This window comes from Bolinopsis microptera, chromosome 8, assembly GCF_026151205.1.
Source record: "Bolinopsis microptera isolate Bmic1 chromosome 8, MBARI_Bmic_1.0, whole genome shotgun sequence".
In the NCBI taxonomy this organism is placed as follows: Eukaryota; Metazoa; Ctenophora; class Tentaculata; order Lobata; family Bolinopsidae; genus Bolinopsis; species Bolinopsis microptera.
The window spans coordinates 892,124-914,609 of record NC_087079.1 but is presented as its reverse complement, the minus strand read 5'-3'; the positions used below and the strand labels follow the sequence as shown (position 1 = coordinate 914,609).

The window sequence follows — 22,486 nt, the reverse complement described above, 5'->3', positions numbered from 1 at the left end:
CAGGGACTCTTTGTCACTTGAGCGTATTCCTTCGGCCGGTGACAGGGTCCGGGAGATGACTCAATGGGGCGTCATTCCCCATTCAGCATATTGTGAGACAAACACTGCGCCTTTGCCACGATTGAAGCATCAGTGTTCAGGATTTAAGAGGAGAAGCTTGGGTGATTGTAAATGGTCAATACACTGTTAGAAGCCAGCAGATTTTTCATATTTTAACGCTGTCTTTGCGTTATTTGTCCACACACTTTACATATTCTTAGCTCTCAGCCTTTCATTGGAGCAATCACGCGACAAGTTGGGCAAAATAGCGCTGTAATAATCACAGCCCCCAAAAATCTAAGTAGTTTCGGTGGGGCTAAACGGGAGGTTTTCCATTCCCGATGGGGTACCGGGGGGGGGGGGGGGTTTTTTCCCCCGGCTGTTTACCTGAAACCGCAGACCCCTATTCCAACGTTTCCAAACAGCATACAATAAAGAAGTGTCAAACAGCACATTTATCAAGACATATTCAAGGTATGCACAAAAGAGTAAGACTCCAAGTAAACAATACCCCCTAGAGGGAGCAGACGTCCTGATTCCCGGGATGAGACCGCTGTTACCCTAGAGGGAGCAGACGTCCTGATTCCCGGGAGGAGACCGCTGTTACCCTAGAGGGAGCAGACGTCCTGATTCCCGGGATGAGACCGCTGTTACCCTAGAGGGAGCAGACGTCCTGATTCCCGGGATGAGACCGCTGTTATCCTAGAGGGAGCAGACGTACTGATTCCCGGGATGAGACCGCTGTTACCCTAGAGGGAGCAGACGTCCTGATTCCCGGGATGAGACCGCTGTTACCCTAGAGGAAGCAGACGTACTGATTCCCGGGATGAGACCGCTGTTACCCTAGAGGGAGCAGACGTCCTGATTCCCGGGATGAGACCGCTGTTACCCTAGAGGGAGCAGACGTCCTGATTCCCGGGATGAGACCGCTGTTACCCTAGAGGGAGCAGACGTCCCGATTCCTGGGATGAGACCGCTGTTACCCTAGAGGGAGCAGACGTCCTGATTCCCGGGATGAGACCGCTGTTACCCTAGAGGGAGCAGACGTACTGATTCCCGGGATGAGACCGCAGTTACCCTAGAGGGAGCAGACGTACTGATTCCCGGGATGAGACCGCTGTTACCCTAGAGGGAGCAGACGTCCTGATTCCCGGGAGGAGACCGCTGTTACTCTAGAGGGAGCAGACGTCCTGATTCCCGGGATGAGACCGCTGTTACCCTAGAGGGAGCAGACGTCCTGATTCCCGGGAGGAGACCGCTGTTACCCTAGAGGGAGCAGACGTCCTGATTCCCGGGATGAGACCGCTGTTATCCTAGAGGGAGCAGACGTCCTGATTCCCGGGATGAGACTGCTCTTACCCTAGAGGGAGCAGACGTCCTGATTCCCGGGAGGAGACCGCTCTTACCCTAGAGGGAGCAGACGTCCTGATTCCCGGGAGGAGACCGCTCTTACCCTAGAGGGAGCAGACGTCCTGATTCCCGGGAGGAGACCGCTCTTACCCTAGAGGGAGCAGACGTCCTGATTCCCGGGAGGAGACCGCTGTTACCCTAGAGGGAGCAGACGTCCTGATTCCCGGGATGAGACCGCTGTTACCCTAGAGGGAGCAGACGTCCTGATTCCCGGGAGGAGACCGCTGTTACCCTAGAGGGAGCAGACGTCCTGATTCCCGGGAGGAGACCGCTGTTACCCTAGAGGGAGCAGACGTCCTGATTCCCGGGATGAGACCGCTGTTATCCTAGAGGGAGCAGACGTCCCGATTCCCGGGATGAGACCGCTGTTACCCTAGAGGGAGCAGACGTCCCGATTCCTGGGATGAGACCGCTGTTACCCTAGAGGGAGCAGACGTCCTGATTCCCGGGATGAGACCGCTGTTACCCTAGAGGGAGCAGACGTCCCGATTCCTGGGATGAGACCGCTGTTACCCTAGAGGGAGCAGACGTCCTGATTCCCGGGATGAGACCGCTGTTACCCTAGAGGGAGCAGACGTCCCGATTCCTGGGATGAGACCGCTGTTACCCTAGAGGGAGCAGACGTACTGATTCCCGGGATGAGACCGCTGTTACCCTAGAGGGAGCAGACGTCCTGATTCCCGGGATGAGACCGCTGTTACCCTAGAGGGAGCAGACATCCTGATTCCCGGGAGGAGACCGCTGTTACCCTAGAGGGAGCAGACGTCCTGATTCCCGGGATGAGACCGCTGTTACCCTAGAGGGAGCAGACGTCCTGATTCCTGGGATGAGACCGCTGTTACCCTAGAGGGAGCAGACGTACTGATTCCCGGGATGAGACCGCTGTTACCCTAGAGGGAGCAGACGTCCTGATTCCCGGGATGAGACCGCTGTTACCCTAGAGGGAGCAGACATCCTGATTCCCGGGAGGAGACCGCTGTTACCCTAGAGGGAGCAGACGTCCTGATTCCCGGGATGAGACCGCTGTTACCCTAGAGGGAGCAGACGTCCTGATTCCCGGGATGAGACCGCTGTTAATTCTGTTTAATCCAAGGGGAGGCTGTATAACAAGGTGATCACTCTATTGTAGTAGTATTGTGTTGACAAAGTGGGGAAGGGGGAGTGCTAAGAGAACGCTGCTAGCAGGTGCTCAATATAAAAGTTCGTGTGAAGAAGAGTGTGCAAATCTCCTATAGAAGTGATCCCCTAATCCTGAATGAATGATCTGATTAGCAGGCCAGATGTGATCACGAGTTGTGCAGTCTTTCTTGAGAAATAACAAACGTGCTAAGTTGTACACATGCTGAGCAGTACATTCACGTTAATCTGCGGTTTTAACTGGGAGACTAATTACTATCACAGAATAGAACTCTTCTTATTTTAGGCATACAATAGTATTTAGTAAACATCCGTTGTTCTTTGAAATAAAAAGGGCATCACATAACCAAGCTAATGTTTTATTTGGAGTAATGGTCCACCAGGTGGTATAGGTAGATTCCACCTATACCATTTGGTCCGGTAAGTACCTTAATCACTAAAGAGCTTTATATAAGGAGATAATAATTTTTATTTCAAAATTCAAATAAACTTTACATCAATGTATTACAGTAATATTTAGAAAAGTCCACAATATCTCCTGTGAGGCAAAAACATGGAAAAAGAGAGCTAGAAAAATATTCATGAGACTCAACACTACCAGACTGCAGCTGGAGAACATTATGTAAACATCATAGTAAAATTTATTTCGGCTGAACCAAAACACGGTGGTAAAAACCATAATTACATTGGTGCCGACCCTACATAAAATCATTAATAAATAATCAAGAGAACAAATTAAAATGTATACTATACCTTCTTGCTACTACTTCACAGACTTACACGACATAACAACAGAATAACATATTTATATATTATAATATACCAATCTATCTAACCATTCCATTGGATCAAAAGAGAAAATAAAGGAGCAGAGGAGAAAATATTATTTTTATACAAGGCGCAGATTAATCAAGTTAACATTACATTACACCATAACATAAAGTTAGTCAGTAATATGTTTTATGATGTGTACAGGATATAATTTTGAAAAGACTTAAAGGTCACAGGGGGGGGGGGGGGCTCAGTACAGTGGGCAAGCCATAACCTGCCCGGCACGCAGCCCCCCCCCCCCCCCCCTCAACACTGCAACCCGTACCTTATTATAAACATATAATTATAGTTAATGTTAAATTCGGCATTATTACATCATTTAGTTAAGCAATAGTGGCTAGTATAATCACTCATGACAAGGACTGGCTGGTGGGTATACTGACCATGCAACCTATATCTCATTATATATAATAATTATACAGCGTCATATAGGGTCTTAACTATTATTAAACTAAAGGGTTCTTAGCCAACCTATATAAAAGGTTTTTAGACTAGCCATATAATACGTTAATTTATCACATTTGCAATAATTATTTGAATGGTGTATTGTCAGTGGAGCGTACTGCTTAAATTAAACGTTTTTCAATTTATTAAAACTATTGTTATATTTTATATTATAATTATAACTTGGTGGTCGGTATGTTACCATGACGATAACCCTGGTAACCACTCTTGTTACCGTAGCAACTACCCTTGTTACCGTAGCAACTACCCTGCTAGCCATGGTAACAGTGTGTACTCCTTCATATCAGGTTGCAGGTGTGCGAGCATGGTATCCAGTGGGTGGGATTAACACGTGACAATTACTTGTACTGTGGAACATCACGTGATCTGAGTGTCTGGTCCATCAACTTCCTCGCTCACTTCTTCTCTCAGGTTACCATAGTTACCATAGTTAACATAGTTAACATAGTTACCATAGTTACCATAGTAACATCTTCTGTCAGGTTAGCTGCTCATTTAATTTGTATGTTCTAACTTCCGTCCGAATGTTCCAGATGAAGTATTGCCATGAGTCCCTACAATAATAATTAATATTATAGTAGAGACAAGTTGCAATTAATATGTTGCAACTTGCAGTTAACAAAAAAGTAAAATTGTGCAGTATTGTTTTTCATACATATTATATTATGTTAATATTATGGTGCTGATATGATTTTTCAAGAAACAGTGATGAATTCTGTCCTGCCTGCCTACTATTCATTAAATTAAGAATCTGTTATTGAATCTGTAATTCGATTAATTAATTTAAGTTAATAAATGTTCCAATACAATACTCCACACAGACACGTGTACCAGTCAGTAAGATCAGTCCAGTAATGCACTGTAACACTAAGAAGACCCCACGTGTCGTGGTGCTGGGAGAGGACAGCTCAGTTAGACTTCTTTCAGCTCTCAGTGGTAAAGGTATATCTACAATACTACCCCCTCCTGACATCAGTCCTCTTAACAAGGTCAGTTTTATATTGTTTATATCTTAGTTACCATAGTTACCATAGTTACTATAGTTACCATAGTTACTATAGTTACCATAGTTACCATAGTTACCATAGTTACCATAGTTACCATAGTTACCATAGTTACCATAGTTACCATAGTTACTATAGTTACTATAGTTACCATAGTTACCATAGTTACCATAGTTACCATAGTTACCATAGTTACCATAGTTACCATAGTTACCATAGTTACCATAGTTACCATAGTTATCATAGCTATAGTTACCATAGTTACCATAGTTACCATAGTTACCATAGTTACCATAGTTACCATAGTTACCATAGTTACCATAGTTACCATAGTTACTATAGTTACTATAGTTACTATAGTTACCATAGTTACCATAGTTACCATAGTTACCATAGTTATCATAGTTACTATAGTTACTATAGTTACCATAGTTACTATAGTTACTATAGTTACCATAGTTACCATAGTTACCATAGTTACTATAGTTACCATAGTTACCATAGTTACCATAGTTACCATAGTTACCATAGTTACCATAGTTACCATAGTTATCATAGCTATAGTTACCATAGTTACCATAGTTACCATAGTTACCATAGTTACCATAGTTACCATAGTTACCATAGTTACCATAGTTACCATAGTTACCATAGTTACCATAGTTACCATAGTTAGATTAGTTACTATAGTTACCATAGTTACTATAGTTACCATAGCTACCATAGTTACCATAGTTACCATAGCTACCATAGTTACCATAGTTAGATTAGTTACTATAGTTACCATAGTTACTATAGTTACTATAGTTAATATAGTTACTATAGTTACTTTAGTTACTATAGTTAATATAGTTACTATAATTACTATAGTTACTATAGTTACCATAGTTACCATAGTTACTATAGTTACCACAGTTACCATAGTTACCATAGTTACTATAGTTACTATAGTTACTATAGTTACCATAGTTACCATAGTTACCATAGCTACCATAGTTACCATAGTTAGATTAGTTACTATAGTTACCATAGTTACCATAGTTACCATAGTTACCATAGTTACCATAGTTACCATAGCTACCATAGTTACCATAGTTAGATTAGTTACTATAGTTACCATAGTTACCATAGTTATCATAGCTATAGTTACCATAGTTACCATAGTTACCATAGTTACCATAGTTACCATAGTTACCATAGTTACCATAGCTACCATAGTTACCATAGTTAGATTAGTTACTATAGTTACCATAGTTACTATAGTTACTATAGTTAATATAGTTACTATAGTTACTTTAGTTACTATAGTTAATATAGTTACTATAATTACTATAGTTACTATAGTTACCATAGTTACCATAGTTACTATAGTTACCACAGTTACCATAGTTACCATAGTTACTATAGTTACTATAGTTACTATAGTTACTATAGTTACCACAGTTACCATAGTTACCATAGTTACTATAGTTACTATAGTTACCATAGTTACCATAGTTACCATAGTTACCATAGCTACCATAGTTCTGCCGTTTTCTGACAAAAGTGCTTAAGTAACATTTTGGAAATTTCGGGTTTTTTGGTCTAACTTTTGTTTTTGGGTCAAGAACTATCCCTGAGGACCATTGGATACATTCGCCGACCCCCCAAAACCCCCTTTTTGGAACCCCCTAAAATGCAAAAAATGGTCATTTTTCTGAGAAAAGTGCTTAAGTAACATTTTGGAAAACGGGTGCCGTTTATTTCAAAAATGGTGCCATTTTGGGAACTGAAAATGGTGGCATTGTTTTCTACGTCAAAAACTGGCCTAGTGACGGCAATTTGGTGATTGTGGGTCTTTTGGCCTGGGAAAAAACAATTTATGTCACTTAAGCACTTTTGTGAAAACGGGCTCGTTTTCTCACAAAAGTGCTTAAGTGCCATTATACGTTTAATTAAATGTTGATTCTGCCAACTGAAACTATATAATCGGTACTAACAAATCTAAATTTTCACGGCGGATCGATTGGTGATGGTCATAAACTTCAGAAACGCTAGCTTCGCCGTCAAAATTGCCGATTTGTCAATGCAGATTGCAGAACGTTTCAAAATATACGTCATAATTTGCTTTAAAATTTTGTATTCTCTTATAAGTTGAGACTGGCGGGATTATCGACAGGCAAGGGAACATTACCAAAGAGATAGAAGCGATTTGCCTCACTGCTCCTTCTCTGTTGATATGGAGAAAGTTCTTTTACTACCACACATGCCGGAGTACAAGGAGGCGATTTTTACAAGACGCCTTGTCACATTTAACGAGACCTTCGCAAGGCTGGGGTCAGACGGAGCTCCTTTGCTTTAGCGATTCTTTGGAATGAGTCAATCGCAGGAAGGAAAGATGAGAATGTGTCCTCGACTTGGATAAGGGCAATAAAACATTTTGCCGCAGGCAAGATTGGTGGTAGCAGGGAGATCATTTTTTGGGCAGACAATTGTTCTGCTCAAAACAAGTGTTTGACTTTATTTACTGCCCTATGTTCAATTATCAACAGCCCAGATGTTGACCTGGACAAGATAACGGTCAAATATTTAGAACCATGGCACACCTTTATGAGTGCAGACTCATTCCACCATAAAGTGGAGTTGTCCATATAAACAATCAGGTCAACTTCATGATTATAAGAGACTTATAAGGACTTTGTTCAGGCAGTTGAACAGGTGGGTACTGCGATAAGCATGAACTGCATAGACTTTGAATCGTGGCCAAGGTCCTACAGAACAAGCAATCGTTGTAAAACTAAGAGACCTCTCTTAAAAGATGTTAAAGTTGTAGTTTTCCAGCGTGGGTCTGTAGAAATGGAATGGAAAACAAATAATGACGAGGTTTCCTTTCATTCCACTCCATTTCTCAGACAAAAAGACGAGAGACTCATTTCCATAGGTTGCAAAATAGCTTTCGCCCAGGAAGAGCCCCGGGGGATAGCTACTCCCAAAAAACAAGATATTATACGTAAACTGTGCAGGCTTATGGCCCCGAGTAGTAGGGTATTCTGGATGAACTTGCCTGATAGTACAGATATAACAGATCTTAATCGAGTGTTTGACTAAAAATCATCTATTTCTTGTATTATTTACCAGTTATTTATGTACAGTATTACTTACAATTATGTTACATTTTTATACGCTTGTTTTTCTTTGCCTCGCGTTACGATATGAATAATTCGCAAATCCTTGGTCTTTATGAAGAAAGCCTCATCTGAGTTCTTAATTTAATTTCTAAAGAAAGAAACTTATTTATTATTATCCCGTACTTTCACCATTCAACTCTTCGTTGAAATGCTGGTAGAATTCCGACTATTTTTTAATCCACTGGGGAGAAAGGAGTGTTTTCGTTTTCTTAAACAAACACCAATCAATTTGTCGTAAAATTTTAGGTCAGAATGATCGCAGATAAAGTTCCCACTAATGTGGCTGTACTTAAGCACTTTTGTCAGAAAACGAAATTTTCAAATTTTATATTTCAGCGTGTCCCCTTTCACAACCAATGTTTCATCACAACAGTTTAAGGCTAATTTTTCGCTTTACTTTCGATGACCAATGGTTTGAACGGGTCATTTTCATCAGAACATGGAGCTTTTGCCGATGTGGCTGTACTTAAGCACTTTTCTCAGAAAACGAAATTTCAAATTTTCTATTTCAGCGTGTCCCCTATTTACAACCAATGTTTCATCACAACAGTTTTAGGCTAATTTTTCGTTTTACTTTCGATGACCAATGGTTTGAACGGGTCATTTTCATCAGAACATGTAGTATTTGCCGATGTGACTGTACTTAAGCACTTTTCTAAGAAATTCGAACTATAATTTGTAGTTTTGAGGCACTTTCCGAGAAGTTAGGATGATGAAACCTTGTCAGAAGTCTCAAAAGTCGACAAAGTACCTTAGAAACATAGTGGGTGCAGTTTAAATTTGACAGCAGCTAGCCCAGAGCAATTACAGAATTGAAATTTTTAAAGTCAATTTGCACAAAATGAACCTTGTGTTACTTAAGCACTTTTGTCAGAAAACGGCAGAGTTACCATAGTTACCATAGTTACTATAGTTAACAGTTACCATACTTAACATACTTACCATAGTTACTATAGTTAACAGTTACCATACTTAACATACAGGGTGGCCCAAAAGTGACTACCCACACGCAACCTCTTAATAACTCACGTAATTCGTCTTCAAATTGCACCAAAATTTCAGAGATTATAGATATGGGTCAAACTTAGATTTCCTGAAAGTTTCGTAAGCCACGCCCAATTACAGTGGGCGTGGCGTGACACTCCCTCTTTTTCACTATTGTCTTCATAAAATGAGAACGCTTTAAGCTAAGAACTCCAAATTTTTTGCACACATTTGGCTTGATAATTTAAAACCTTTCCCAAAGTTTCAAGTTCATTGTTCAAAATTTGGCTGAGTTATGACCATTTCAAAATTCATCGGAAACGTGATCCGAGCACTCAGTCAGTGATCTCTGCACTTGGTTAATGGCCTGTTTGGCTCACATGCACCGCTTGATTGGTTGCAGGGCTTAGCCCTGCTAGTCACAGGTTCGTTCCTTACAATCGATAAAAAGGAATGAACTATCCATTGAATCATCGAAAATGGTTCACTATCCTCCCTATACTGCGGAACAACGATTGTTTGTCTACCTGAAGAAAGAGAATGGGGAGTTCTGTCCTCAGCTTAAACGACAATTTCAAATGAAATTCAACCGACCATCTCCTTGCCGGAAAAGCTGCTTTGATATGCATTACAAGATCAAGTTAACTTTTTCTGCAAACGATCGGCGAAGAGTCGGCAGAAGACGAACTGCGAGGACCGAAGAAAACATCACCATGGTTGTTTGTGACGTGATGGATACACCTAAAATTGGCACCCGAAAACGAGCTCCTGCCTTAGACCTCAGCAGAACATCCCTTCAACGAATCCTAAAGCGAGATCTTTCTAACCGGGCCTATCGGATCACAAAGAAACACCAACTTTTAGACCGTGATTCCTGATTTTCCTGAAAAGGTCACGATCTGGTGCGCCATCAGTTCTCGTGGAATCCTAGGACCTTACTTTTACGAAGAATTTGGTGTTTACTGTTTTCCTGTCTAGCTAAGTCATTATCAGTATCCAATTAATCATGATCAGGTCGTCATATCCTCAGTATGTTTGGTAAAGCCTAATGAACCTCATTAATACAGCTAACGCCTTACTCTTGATCAGATTGGGTGACGAGATCACTGATTGAGTGCAGAGATCACTGACTGAGTGCTCGGATCACGTTTCCGATGAATTTTGAAATGGTCATAGCTCAGCCAAATTTTGAACAATGAACTTGAAACTTTGGGAAAGGTTTTAAATTATCAAGCCAAATGTGTGCAAAAAATTTGGAGTTCTTAGCTTGAAGCGTTTTCATTTTATGAAGACAATAGTGAAAAAGAGGGAGTGTCACGCCACGCCCACTGTAATTGGGCGTGGCTTACGAAACTTTTAGGAAATCTAAGTTTGACCCATATCTATAATCTCTGAAATTTTGGTGCAATTTGGAGACGAATTACGTGAGTTATTAAGAGGTTGCGTGTGGGTAGTCACTTTTGGGCCACCCTGTACTTACCATAGTTACTATAGTTACCAAAGTTACCATAGTTACCATAGTTACTATAGTTACTATAGTTACCATAGTTACCATAGTTAGATTAGTTACTATAGTTACCATAGTTACCATAGTTACCATAGTTGCTATAGTTACTATAGTTAATATAGTTACTATAATTACTATAGTTACTATAGTTACCATAGTTACCATAGTTACTATAGTTACCACAGTTACCATAGTTACCATAGTTACTATAGTTACTATAGTTACTATAGTTACTATAGTTACCACAGTTACCATAGTTACCATAGTTACTATAGTTACTATAGTTACCATAGTTACCATAGTTACCATAGTTACCATAGCTACCATAGTTACCATAGTTACCATAGTTACTATAGTTAACAGTTACCATACTTAACATACTTACCATAGTTACTATAGTTAACAGTTACCATACTTAACATACTTACCATAGTTACTATAGTTACCAAAGTTACCATAGTTACCATAGTTACCATAGTTACCATACTTACCATAGTTACCATAGTTAGATTAGTTACTATAGTTACCATAGTTACTATAGTTACTATAGTTACTATAGTTACTATAGTTACCATAGTTACCATAGTTAGATTAGTTACTATAGTTACCATAGTTACCATAGTTACCATAGTTGCTATAGTTACTATAGTTACCATAGTCACCATAGTTACCATAGTTGCTATAGTTAAGCAATACCCCCCCCCCCCCCCCCCCCTCCTGACATCAGTCCTCTTATCAAGGTCAGTTTTATATTGTTTATATTGTTTATAAACAATATATCCTGTTACGACACCCTCAATACACTCGGATCCACTAACACCTTAGAGATCAGATGGATAGCTGCACACATTGGATTGTGGGGTAATGAAAAAGCAGACGAGCTGGCCAAAAATGGTACAACCAGTGAATCCACTTTGAATTGCCCAATTCCACAATCTTACATCAAACGCCTGATCAACGACAAAGTCACAAAACTTAATCAAGAATCATGGATTACTGATGGTCCCAGACACACTAAACTGACACTTGGACATAAAAACATCAACATCATCAAAAATCTCAACACTACACTCAGTAACAACAGACAAAATTATAGAACTGCAGTGCACCTCATCACGGGACATTGTGGCCTCAACAAACACCTACACACCATTCGCAAATCAGACACAAGTGCTTGTCCTAAATGCGGCGACGAAGAGGAGACTGTCTCACACTTTCTCGGACAGTGCCCGGCTATTGCCCAAATAAGAGGTCAATATTTCCGGGACTACTACCTCTCTGTCAATGACATATTCGACAACCAACACATCTCCACCATTGTCAACTTTACAAACCACACTAAACGCTTAGTGGTGCCAGAGGAGTTGGACCAGACAGGTGTAACATAGCGACTACTTTAACGCCGTCTTATTTCGCCTCTCTCTTCCACACTCAACCACCACTTAAGCGTTTATCTATGACACACCCCACAACACTTACCATCATCCTTGATTACACATCTTGATTCCACTGGCATCCTCCCACAGGACTGCCATACCCCAGAGGTAGGCAAAGCATTCATATGCTATCCTCTCGTGGGCCAACCAGGCCCAGCCTCTCTAAAAAAAAAAAAAAAAAACAATATATCCCATATATAATATATAGATATCAGACATATATTAAATCATGGTTACAATAGCCACCATAGCTACCATTGCATAGTTGTCCTATTTCTACTCAAGTATAAGTTCTGTTAATCTGGTCTCCAGCATTCTAAAATTGTCTAGGAGCTGTTAACTGGATTTCTTTGAAAGACCTCTGGTATGAAGGTGAAGATGAAGGTGCCTTTCTAGAGCTTATAGGTTCATTTTATTTAGTTTTATAACAGTTCTTGAGTTTCTTCAGATATAAGCCCTCTTAAATTCTGAGAGCATTGTTATCGGAGACGAGGTGGAACCACTTAGAACATCTCTGATCTCATTATTCATACTAATCCTTCATACAGCCCAAAATCCAACCTCATGATAATTATGCATAATGTTGAATAATATGCTACACATCTAGAGTAAAGACATTAGTTCGGATTGGATCCGTGTACCCCCATCCAGGGTCTCCCAAATATGGCATAATTTAGTAACATGATACTCCACCTAGCGCTGCTATAAAACCTCGCGTAGGAAGTGCAATGCTCATGTATGGTCTGTTATTTATTAATCGTTATAATTTGCAATGTAGTTGGAAACTTTTATTTGAGTTCCTCGTCTCATGGTGCCATCGGCACCATGAGACACCATCACCCTGTGGGAAGGGACACCCTATCTACTCACCCTGGTGGATACGATTACTACAATAAGGGAGACAGACACCATGGCCACCAGAGATCGGTCAACCAAGCCATTCTACAGACTGGCTACGAGTACAACGAAGGAAACTATCCGGAAACAGAAAAATATATATATCTAAATTTCAGTTCTGTTCATAATATAACTGACATGATTCTAGAAAATATGGACCAGGATGCAATTACCCCGTCAGTTACCCATATCGCAGTTTGCAAATCCCCGCTTGAGGCACCTTACAGTAAATCTCCATCTATCATAAAAGAAAAAGTTGGGAAGCAGTATACATCTATTGATTATCACGCATTTTTAGTTCTAAACAAACATCGGAATTTTCCTGACACTAGAAAAAGAAAGAGACTGCATCAAAATCGGCATCGGTCCTCCGATTAACGGTCCGGTTTGTGAATTTTCTACGCGTCCACGCAGTTCTCCAGTGAATCTTTTGATTGAAGATGAGTCCAATTATACTATTTTAGAAATGATAGAATTGGTAAAAAACGAAAAAGATTTAAACTACAAACTATTTAGAGATAACTGTAAAAATTTTGCAAAAAGATTATTTGATAAAATTGCCTGCACAAAGCATTTCAATTATACGACAGCTGAGGAATTTATGAAAAATCTAGGTTTCTTATTCGTTTTCTTATTCGTTTCAATAAAAAAACTTTATATTTTAGTTTTTAGAAACACTAACTTGATTACTACGGTATCTTTTTTTTCTTAAAAAAAAAATAATGAAATAACAAAATTTAAAAAAGAAAAAGAAGCTTGATTTACTTAAAATCGCCTGTTTCCCATTTGTGATAGTTTTATTCGCTGTATTTTACTTTTACTTTAGTTTTACAGAATTTGTTTTACTTGGTAAGATTGAAAAATAGGCCATCCGTCTGTTCATTATTTTTCTCTTTTAAAACTAACTAAAAGCTAACTAAAAATTAACTAAAACTTACTAAAACTAACTAAAAACTAACTAAAAACTAACTAAAAACTAACTGAAAAATAACTGAAAAATAACTTAAAATAACTTAAAATAACTTAAAATAACTAACAATTAACTTAAAAATAACTTTAAATTAACTTGCTAAACTATCTAAACTTAAAACTAAGTTAAAACTAACTTTCACTACTTTTAAAACCCGCCGTGCATCAATTTTGCTGAAATTTGGGCTCGAGGTCGGACTGTTTTCAATAGCTCATAATAAATTGTGAAACGAAAGAATTGTGGAAATTTCTTGAATATTCTATGAAGAAATAGCATAAAATGTAGAATGTTTACAGATAACCGCGTATTTGGTAAACGCCAAGGGCTCACGTCACTGGGAAGTCGCTAATCAGTAGGATTGAAACTTGGCTGGGGTCCAACTTGTTATACGTTGTATACGACGTGATACAGGGGTCCAACTTGTCAGTCAACAGGTTCAATTTATTAATTATTAATCAACTATGTACAGCAAACACAAGATAATATAAATTAAATCATAAAATCGAGTGGCCGAGTAGTCTCGACTCACCCATAACTTCTCCAAAGGCGTCTATCATGAGCTTTGTACACTAAATCGTTGAAATTACTTAAACTAAATCTTTTATTTACAATCACAATAATTTGTTTTGTCATAATGTCTTTTAATAATAAATCAAATAAATTTGAACGAGGTCTGCCCCTCCTTCCTTTGTAGTCAAAACAACCTAAACATGCAAATCTGAAAGATAAGAAGGCGGGAGTGTCATCACCGCTTCTGAGAACGTGCCCAAGCATCTTCCATCTTGCTTTCTTGATCCTTTCAGTAAGGGGTCTGACATTACATCTCTTATATAAATTCTCGTTGCTGATAACCGTAGGCCAATAGGTGTTGATTATCTGTCTCAGATGCTTCCTTTGAAGAACGTCGACAGATGCCATTACGGTTTCAGGAGCAGCCCAGCTGCTACAGTTATACAACAACACTGAAGTGACAAGAGCTTCGTACAGCTTCAGCTTTCTACTCTCACTGATCTGAACTGAACTATTCAACCAGACTTTCTTGTAGGTGTAGAAGGCAACATTGGCTTTGTTGCGTCTGTTGACAATATCTCTTTCTGAACAGAGCTTTGATCCTAATAGCACTGACTCTCGCCACTCTTCATCTCCTCTAATTTTATTGCCATGGGCATCTAAAGCATCTGTATCTGCCAAATACACTCTTGTAAACACCGTCTTTGATTCGTTAACAAAGAGACTCCAATCCTTTAGTATATCACTGGCAATCTCTAGTATCTTCACCAGGCTCTGACCATCTTCACTCAGAAGCTCAGCATCGTCAGCATAGGCGGACTCTAACGGGAGGCCTCTATCAGAGACTGGGGGGTTCGGTCTAGGAATTGTGACACTGATCACGGCTCTGATGTGATTCAGGGCACCGGCAAGGGTCAATGTAAACACTTTACCTGCCAGACTGTCTCCCTGGTAAGCGCCAATATTGATCACAAATTTACCAGACTCAGATCTGTTGACCGTCACCTTGAGCTTTGTATTTGAGAGGAGGTACTGAACTAGGCGAATGTCGTCTCTAGAGCATCCTGCATCAATGAGGAGGTTGATGATGGTCTGTCTGCGGATAGTATTAAACGCAGCGGTCATGTCAATGTTGATTTTACTATACTCAAACTCGCGCCTGGTAACCACTGATGTCAACATTCTCTGAGACCATACCAGGTCAGCACAACTGCGACCCTGCTTGTATGCCGCCTGCCAAGGTCCAGTGTACATATCAACGTGGTAATTGATTCTGTTCAAGGCTACGAGGGATAGGACTTTTCTAGTTCCATTTAGCAATGTGAGGGGCCGGATAGACTTTATCGGACCTCGGGGTTTTCCTGGCTTCTGAAGGGGTGTCAGGATACCTTCTCCAATAGCTGGGATGTATGTGTTGGTCTCAAAGGAGAGATTATAGATCCTAGCCAACTCACAGTGGAGGGGATATCCAGCAGCTTTCATTAGCTCATTAGGTATACCGTCAGGGCCACACGCTCTACCGGATTTCAGCTTCATAACAGCACGGCCAACTTCTTCAGGTGTTATGGGACAGAGGAGGCTTCCAGGAGGGTCTATGAATGCTGGGAGGTGGGGTTCATCTTTGTCATTGAACTCATTATTAAAGTATTCTTTAATAGCTTCTGCTTTTAATGAGTCAGAACCTAAGGTATTCCCGTCTGCATCGTGGACAGTCACTCCGTCTTTCTTCATCCTACACTGGGCCAAAGTTCTATTCGCTTCAAACATGCTTCTGCAGCTGTCGGTGGTGTTGATGACATCTACTAGGGCGTTAGCAGTGGCCTCGTTGATGGATTTCAACCTCTTTTTGATGGTACGTTTGAGATGGTTGATTCTTTTTCTGAGGTCACTCCTGTCGCTTATCCCTGTGAGACTACATTCTTGCTGAAGGGACTTTCTCTCTGCTGAAAGTTTAACGACAGTTGGATCGTCGCTGTACTGATGAGGCTTCCCCGGGGGCACTTTACCAACCACCTGGACGGCACATTTACTCAATATACCAAATATATCAGAATTTTCAGAAATGGCATTATTAGTTAAAACTCTACAATCAATATTACTTTTAAAGGAATCAAAAAATTTAGACTTAATATCAGAATCAGGTTCAACAGGTTCAATAGCCTTTCTATTATATCGGCTCACCACAAGGACGTTGTTGATGGAAAAAGTTTGGAGGACATCGGAAAGGACATCGATTTCATCAGCCTTTAATATGAGTCCAGAAAGCTGCGCTTTTGGAAATTCTGAATTAATTCTTCAAATATGGTAACTATTTCAAAAACTAGATGTGAGCTACAGTAGATACTACTAATCAAGGTAACTTTGGTAACTTTGGTAACTATTAGTGGCTCAGTGGCTTAGTTGGTTAATCTGTTTGTCTGCTGGCCCCTGACGTTGCGAGTTCGAATCCCAGTTGGGCCAAGATTTCAAAATAGATGGGCAGCCGTCACTCACCAAACCATGGTGTGAATGGTAGTGGCTCTCATTAGAGCTGCGAAAATAACACGAGTTCATATGCCTGGGGTTGCGTCCCGACTATGCTGCAGGGAAATCTGTACCGAAAGGACCGTGGCCGCACCGCAAAAAGAAAAGGAGATCGGCCCCTCGATCCTAGCTTGCTAGGTTCGCCATTGTTGTTGTACTTGTTGTTGTTGGTAACTATTAAACTATGGTAACTATTTCAGATTCTAGATGTGAGCTACAGCAGATACTACGGTCTCATCTTCCTCCTGATAGACAGTCTCACTATATGGGTCTACACTTCAAGGTAATTACTTACAAAATAACGTTGTCAGTAATGTATAAGGCATCGTTTAGCGTTTTTAATATTTTATTTCGTTATGATCGATATCCCAATTATTCCCACGAGATCCCAATTATTCCCACTCACTCATGGTGATGTCAGATATAGTTTATATTTTCAGCATTTCGTGCACTACTTACTACATTTTCCAGTTGAATAATGATTATTGAACTTAAAAAGACTTGACACGTTGCGAATAATTGTTAATCATGTTAATCATCCAGATTCCAGTTAACCGCTCACACTTAAAAAATCATTAAATTCTTGAAACTCATAATTTGGTTATCAATATTCGAAAATTATTCCAAAAATACTTAATTGGAACCAGAAAATGTATGTGCGGCAACAATTTCCGCACTGTAATTGTTTCTGAGTGCCCTCTCAAAAGTTCACCCATAGTATAGTTTCTTCTTTGTACTTGCCAATCAATTACAGTCTCAAAATCAAGGCTAACTGCACCGCCCCTCCTAATACGGTAGCACACGTGCTGGACAGTGTTGTTTGATGAACTTCTTAGATGGACTCCTCCAGAACCTGACTCCCTCGCTCAACAGATCTAACAGCTGAACCCCTCCCCGGGGCCCCTCCCCAAGAACCCCTCCCCCCTCCTCCACGCCGTCTCACCTCAGCTGCTGTAGCAGGAGCAGTCAGCACTCCTACCCTCTCTGCTAACTGCCGGGCTGAAGTGCAGATGAACTCCCTGAAGCTGCTTACAGTGAGACTATACACGTAGAAGTTAGCCATGATGTTGAGGTTGGAGATGAAGAGAACAGTTCTCCAGGTGGAGGTACTAGGAGTCACTGCTAGACTGGACAAGGTCACTACAAACCAGGGCAGGTTGGACACCAGGTACACCACAGTTGTGGAGACGACTGTCAGCACACCCTGCCACCGGAGACACTTCCCTCTCTCCAGGGCTAGCTTCCTTGCTTTTAGGAGGAGTAGAGTGGACGTGGTCACCAGCACTAGCATAGCCAGGAGGAGGCCTCCGAACGTGAAGACAGCAGCAGACCATTCCAACCAAGCAGGAGCAGGTGTCTGCCTGTAACTGCATGTGTAGTCCAGATAGTTGAAGTAGAGATCCTCAGAGCTGCAGAAGAAGACGTGGAGGAGCTGACCTGGTTGAAGGAGACCCAGGACCCAGAACACAGCACACACCATGTGAACCCGCCTCTCTGTCCAGGAGCCAGCTCTCAGAGGGTGGACCACTATCAGCAGCTTGTTAGTGGTCAGAACACAGGTTAGACCTGCAGTGGCAGTGATGCACACTATGTTAATGTTGGGGTTCAGCAGACAGAACACCTCTCCCAGCACCCAGTCCTGTGCTGACAGGGATATTATTTGGGGGACAGTCTCGAACGTGGTGAGAAGGAGATCACTGACTGCTAGGTGGATAATCACTACGACCACGGCTTTGTGCAGCTTGATGGCCTTGTATCTGGTGATCCCCACTAGGATTATAGTGTCTCCTACCAGGGAGGAGAGGGCTACGAGAATGTTGAAGGAGATCCAGAGGTGTAGTTCAGTGCTCGTGTGTATCCCGAGCTCTGTGAAGTTGTTAGTGTGTATCCCGAGCTCTGTGAAGTTGTTTGTGTGTACCATCCTGGCCTGGAGCTAGAGAGTATTGTGTTATATATAACATCACAAGAAGAAAACCACAAATAACAGCTGAAAAACCGACAGATGAAAAGATGGTCTGAGACTGACAAAAATTAAGAAAAATTCAAAATTCTGGTCGTCGATGGTCTCAAAATAGCAGTATAAACGGCCCCAGGTGTCTCGAAACCACTCTTTTTAATCTACCCTCTATACTGTATAGGACCGTGTAGGAATGTAACATAGTAACTACCAAACCACTGGAGCACTGGGTGCAAGTTGTAGTTACGCATATCAGCCTCCGCCAAATTAAACGTGTAGTACGTTTCTTAGGGAGGTCAGGTGCTGTCATAGGAATTTTAACAATGATCTCATATCAGCTCCATATCTCATAGTTGATGATATCAAATATCAGCCCAACAATCACGATACCAGGTCAAAATGCAGTTTAGTTATCTACTCATTCGGGTTATTTAACAGCGCAAAGAATCCGGTAAAAAATTAAATAGTTAAATGATGACATATCAGGGTCTAACACGCCTCCCTCCCTCCCTCCCTCCCTCCCTCCCTCCCTCCCTCCCTCCCTCCCTCCCTCCCTCCCTCCCTCCCTCCCTCCCTCCCTCCCTCCCTCCCTCCCTCCCTCCCTCCCTCCCTCCCTCCCTCCCTCCCTCCCTCCCTCCCTCCCTCCCTCCCTCCCTCCCTCCCTCCCTCCCTCCCTCCCTCCCTCCCTCCCTCCCTCCCCCCTCTCTCCCCTACTAACAGTGAAAATTCAGGACAGACCCCGCATCTCGAGTGGACCATTGGGAGGAAGATGTTTTGAGGCTGATGCTCCATACTGAGGACGTTTCTGGAACTCTAGGAGTAACCTGTTCTATCCAGGTAATACTATGGCAACCACTTTTGTTAATTTATATATATATAATATTAGTTGCCTGTTATATCCATTATCCTTCTTATTAATATGTTATTTCAATCGGGCACTCGGTGACCTGTGTGTTATTCAGTTATTTTCGTATGATTTTGTACTGTTCAATCACAATTTTAACTGATTTGGAACTTAAACTTAACCCGAATTACGGGTTTCAACTGGATACCGCAGTGATATGACAAGTTTTGACAATCTAGCGAAATCTCAACTAAACAAGAGCGTACTTTGTTTCCGTTACATAAAACATTATATCAGATAGTTTATTGAAGAGAAAGTGAATTAACGAGGCAGACATTGCTCACTCCGATTAAAACACTTGACTTTTAAATGTTTAATAGTTTAATGAATCTTTAATAATGGTTTAAATAGACACTTACATTTTTTAAAGCTACGACGAATAAAAAAACAAACATTTTCCTTGTCAGCTAAATCAAGATGAAATCAACAAACGGAATAGTAAATCACTTCCCAAAAAATGGAATAAAACTAGTTAAAAGGTTAATGTAAAATACTAATGAACTCCTTTACATTTGCCACAATCTTCTCGTTACTCTGTTTCTTCAGTAGCCACATTGCTGGGGAGACCATGTCTTCAAGAACGTACATCTCCTCATCAAGTGAACTAGATCTAGCTATCTCCACCATACACTTGGTCACGTTTTGTAGATAGTCCAGCTTGTGAGGGGGTTCTCTTTCAAGGGACTTAGTGATAATGTCAGAAATAAATTTGAAGATCTTGGCGAGTTCAGTTTTTCCTGGAGCAGTATATTCGACTGACTTGTCGCAAGATAGCTGGCAAAGTTTCTTGAAGACCCGCTTACAGTTAGGAAACTTGGCAATCATCCAAAGCAGTTTGAGGAGTGTTGTATCCACAGGGTTCAAACGGAAAGCTGGTTCAATCACCTCGTTCACAAGGACGCACTCGAGCACTGAGAGGTCCAGAGAACAACAAGACTTAAGGAGTAGAAGCATGACACTGTAGGTGAACTCCAAAGATACTTTCTCCATGTGCTTGGATAACTTCATCTTCTTCCAGACGATAGGCATTATCTCTTCCAACTTTTCTTGCGTAAGAAAGTTCAATTCGTGCTGTTTAATCATTGCCTGAAGACCAGTAGTGACAATAGTAGAAGCCAGTAAGTGATCTCCAGTCTGTTTTAACACATGTGCGAAGGAAGGGATAATATTGTACTCTTTTTCCATAGCTTCAAGCTGGCCCAGACGGTCGGCACGAATCGTATCACGGAGGATCTTTATGTTCATCATTAAAACCAAATTTCGGCCTTCCATATCTGCACATGAAAGACCTCGGCGGCCACATTCGTCTACATGATTTGCGAAAGCAAGACGGTTTATGCACTTGGCAGAGAAGAAATTAGCCTGCTCTAGAAGCTGTGAGGTATTTTCAAAATCATCAAGAATTCTAGCGATCACCCTTGACACCAAATAAAAAGAGAACGGATATTTATGACCGAACGATATCAAATTGGAGACGAGCCTATTTTCAGGACTTGAAAACAGATCTTTGAGTTCATCGGATTTTGAATCTTCTTCAATGACCAATTCGAAAGCAGTCAAACAGAATTCAGCATAGAAAGGACCATCCCCTACTCTCCGGAACAGCATATCACTTTTCAAGAAAGCCTCCATTAAATGAAGCAGCACTATTCTATCTTTCTTGGGTAAAGTAGAAGGTCCCACATCATTCTGTAGTAATATAAAGTAAGTTATTGCATTTCTAATCACATTGCAGGGATCCGACTTCGAATCGCTTGCTACACGTTGTATACCTCTCGTGCCGGCCTGCGCGAGCTCAAAAGGGGTTACAGCGTGTGTCAAAGAATCGCTCAATGAGCAGAGGTTGGGAGTATTTTGCGGAAATGTGTCCAAAAAGAGGACCAGTCTTTCCATGATTCTGGAGCTGAGAATTAGTTTCAAGTATGTTTCCTGTGTAGAACAACTTTCTGTTACAGCTAAGGAGGAGAGTGTGCGAGCTATCAGTTGTAGAGCATCCGATTCCACCGCCTGTCTGCAAATCTGATGGAAAGCTTCTGAACCTCCATCAGAAGAAACCAGCCAGCTTACCGTTTCTGAAATAATTAAAACATTAATTTAAAGTTAGGACCATTATCTTGTAACAGGGGCCCGGGCCAGGGTGAAATGTAGGGGCAAAAAAGCAAACCAAATTTAATATGATCCTGATTTTATCAAGAATATAAAATAACAAGTACGCTAGTAAAGACGAATTCAGAAAGTTAAAGAGTTTAAATTGCGAATATTATAGTATTTGTACCTTTCAGCAGATTATCTTCTTTATTGATAAGAGCCAGTAGTTGTGTACAGAGTCTAGTCGCTTCTTCCTTCTCTATTGAACCCTTTAGTCGTATCAGTATCTTCTTTACCGGCTCCATCGTTCACTAACGTATTCTGTGTAAAATTATATTTATCCCGGTTACTGCGACAAGTAAAAATGCTCTTATTAGGGAAAAGGAGTTTACTCGACCTTTCAATGTAACTACATCGTATTCATGATTAGATCTAAAAACAAGTGTTACAAATTCAAAACGTAAAAAACATATATCTGAGGCGAAATTTGTGTACATTAATTCTTTAATTTATTTTAATTAATCAACTTTATCCAAAAATGCGATACAAAATTCATAACAAAATTAGTTTATACGACGACAAACTTTTATAGTAAATACCGTACAGTCCTAAAACTACTACAAGACAAAATATACTACACATGATTCATAAGCATGG

At 40.8% G+C, this 22,486-nt stretch overlaps 2 protein-coding genes across 2 annotated transcripts; one reads left to right on the top strand and one right to left on the bottom strand.

Moving 5' to 3' along the window:
• Positions 1-4,211: 4,211 nt before the first annotated feature.
• Positions 4,212-19,990, top strand: LOC134819838 (uncharacterized). The gene is made up of 5 exons (XM_063829988.1): positions 4,212-4,293; positions 4,704-4,871; positions 17,081-17,163; positions 19,569-19,674; positions 19,979-19,990. The coding sequence occupies exons 2-5, from the start codon at positions 4,737-4,739 to the stop codon at positions 19,988-19,990; spliced, it is 336 nt and encodes a 111-aa protein (XP_063686058.1). The 5' UTR covers positions 4,212-4,293; positions 4,704-4,736.
• LOC134819270 (uncharacterized) lies at positions 19,911-22,152 on the bottom strand. Its single transcript, XM_063829104.1, has 2 exons — positions 22,017-22,152; positions 19,911-21,813 (listed from the first exon to the last, which is right to left on the bottom strand). Exons 1-2 carry the CDS (start codon positions 22,132-22,134, stop codon positions 20,222-20,224), a joined length of 1,710 nt encoding a protein of 569 aa, XP_063685174.1. The 5' UTR covers positions 22,135-22,152; the 3' UTR covers positions 19,911-20,221.
• Between the last annotated feature and the right edge of the window lie 334 nt (positions 22,153-22,486).

What these genes read in the sequence shown, in the direction of transcription:
- LOC134819838 (XM_063829988.1), top strand. Translation starts at nt 4,737, where the DNA reads ATGCACTGTAACACTAAGAAGACCCCACGTGTCGTGGTGCTGGGAGAG. An exon ending in ACATCAGTCCTCTTAACAAG is followed by an intron (nt 4,872 to 17,080) that starts GTCAGTTTTATA and finishes TAACTATTTCAG; the next exon opens with ATTCTAGATGTGAGCTACAG. An exon ending in ATATGGGTCTACACTTCAAG is followed by an intron (nt 17,164 to 19,568) that starts GTAATTACTTAC and finishes GTGAAAATTCAG; the next exon opens with GACAGACCCCGCATCTCGAG.
- LOC134819270 (XM_063829104.1), bottom strand. Translation starts at nt 22,134, where the DNA reads ATGGAGCCGGTAAAGAAGATACTGATACGACTAAAGGGTTCAATAGAG. An exon ending in AGAAGATAATCTGCTGAAAG is followed by an intron (nt 21,814 to 22,016) that starts GTACAAATACTA and finishes TAATTATTTCAG; the next exon opens with AAACGGTAAGCTGGCTGGTT.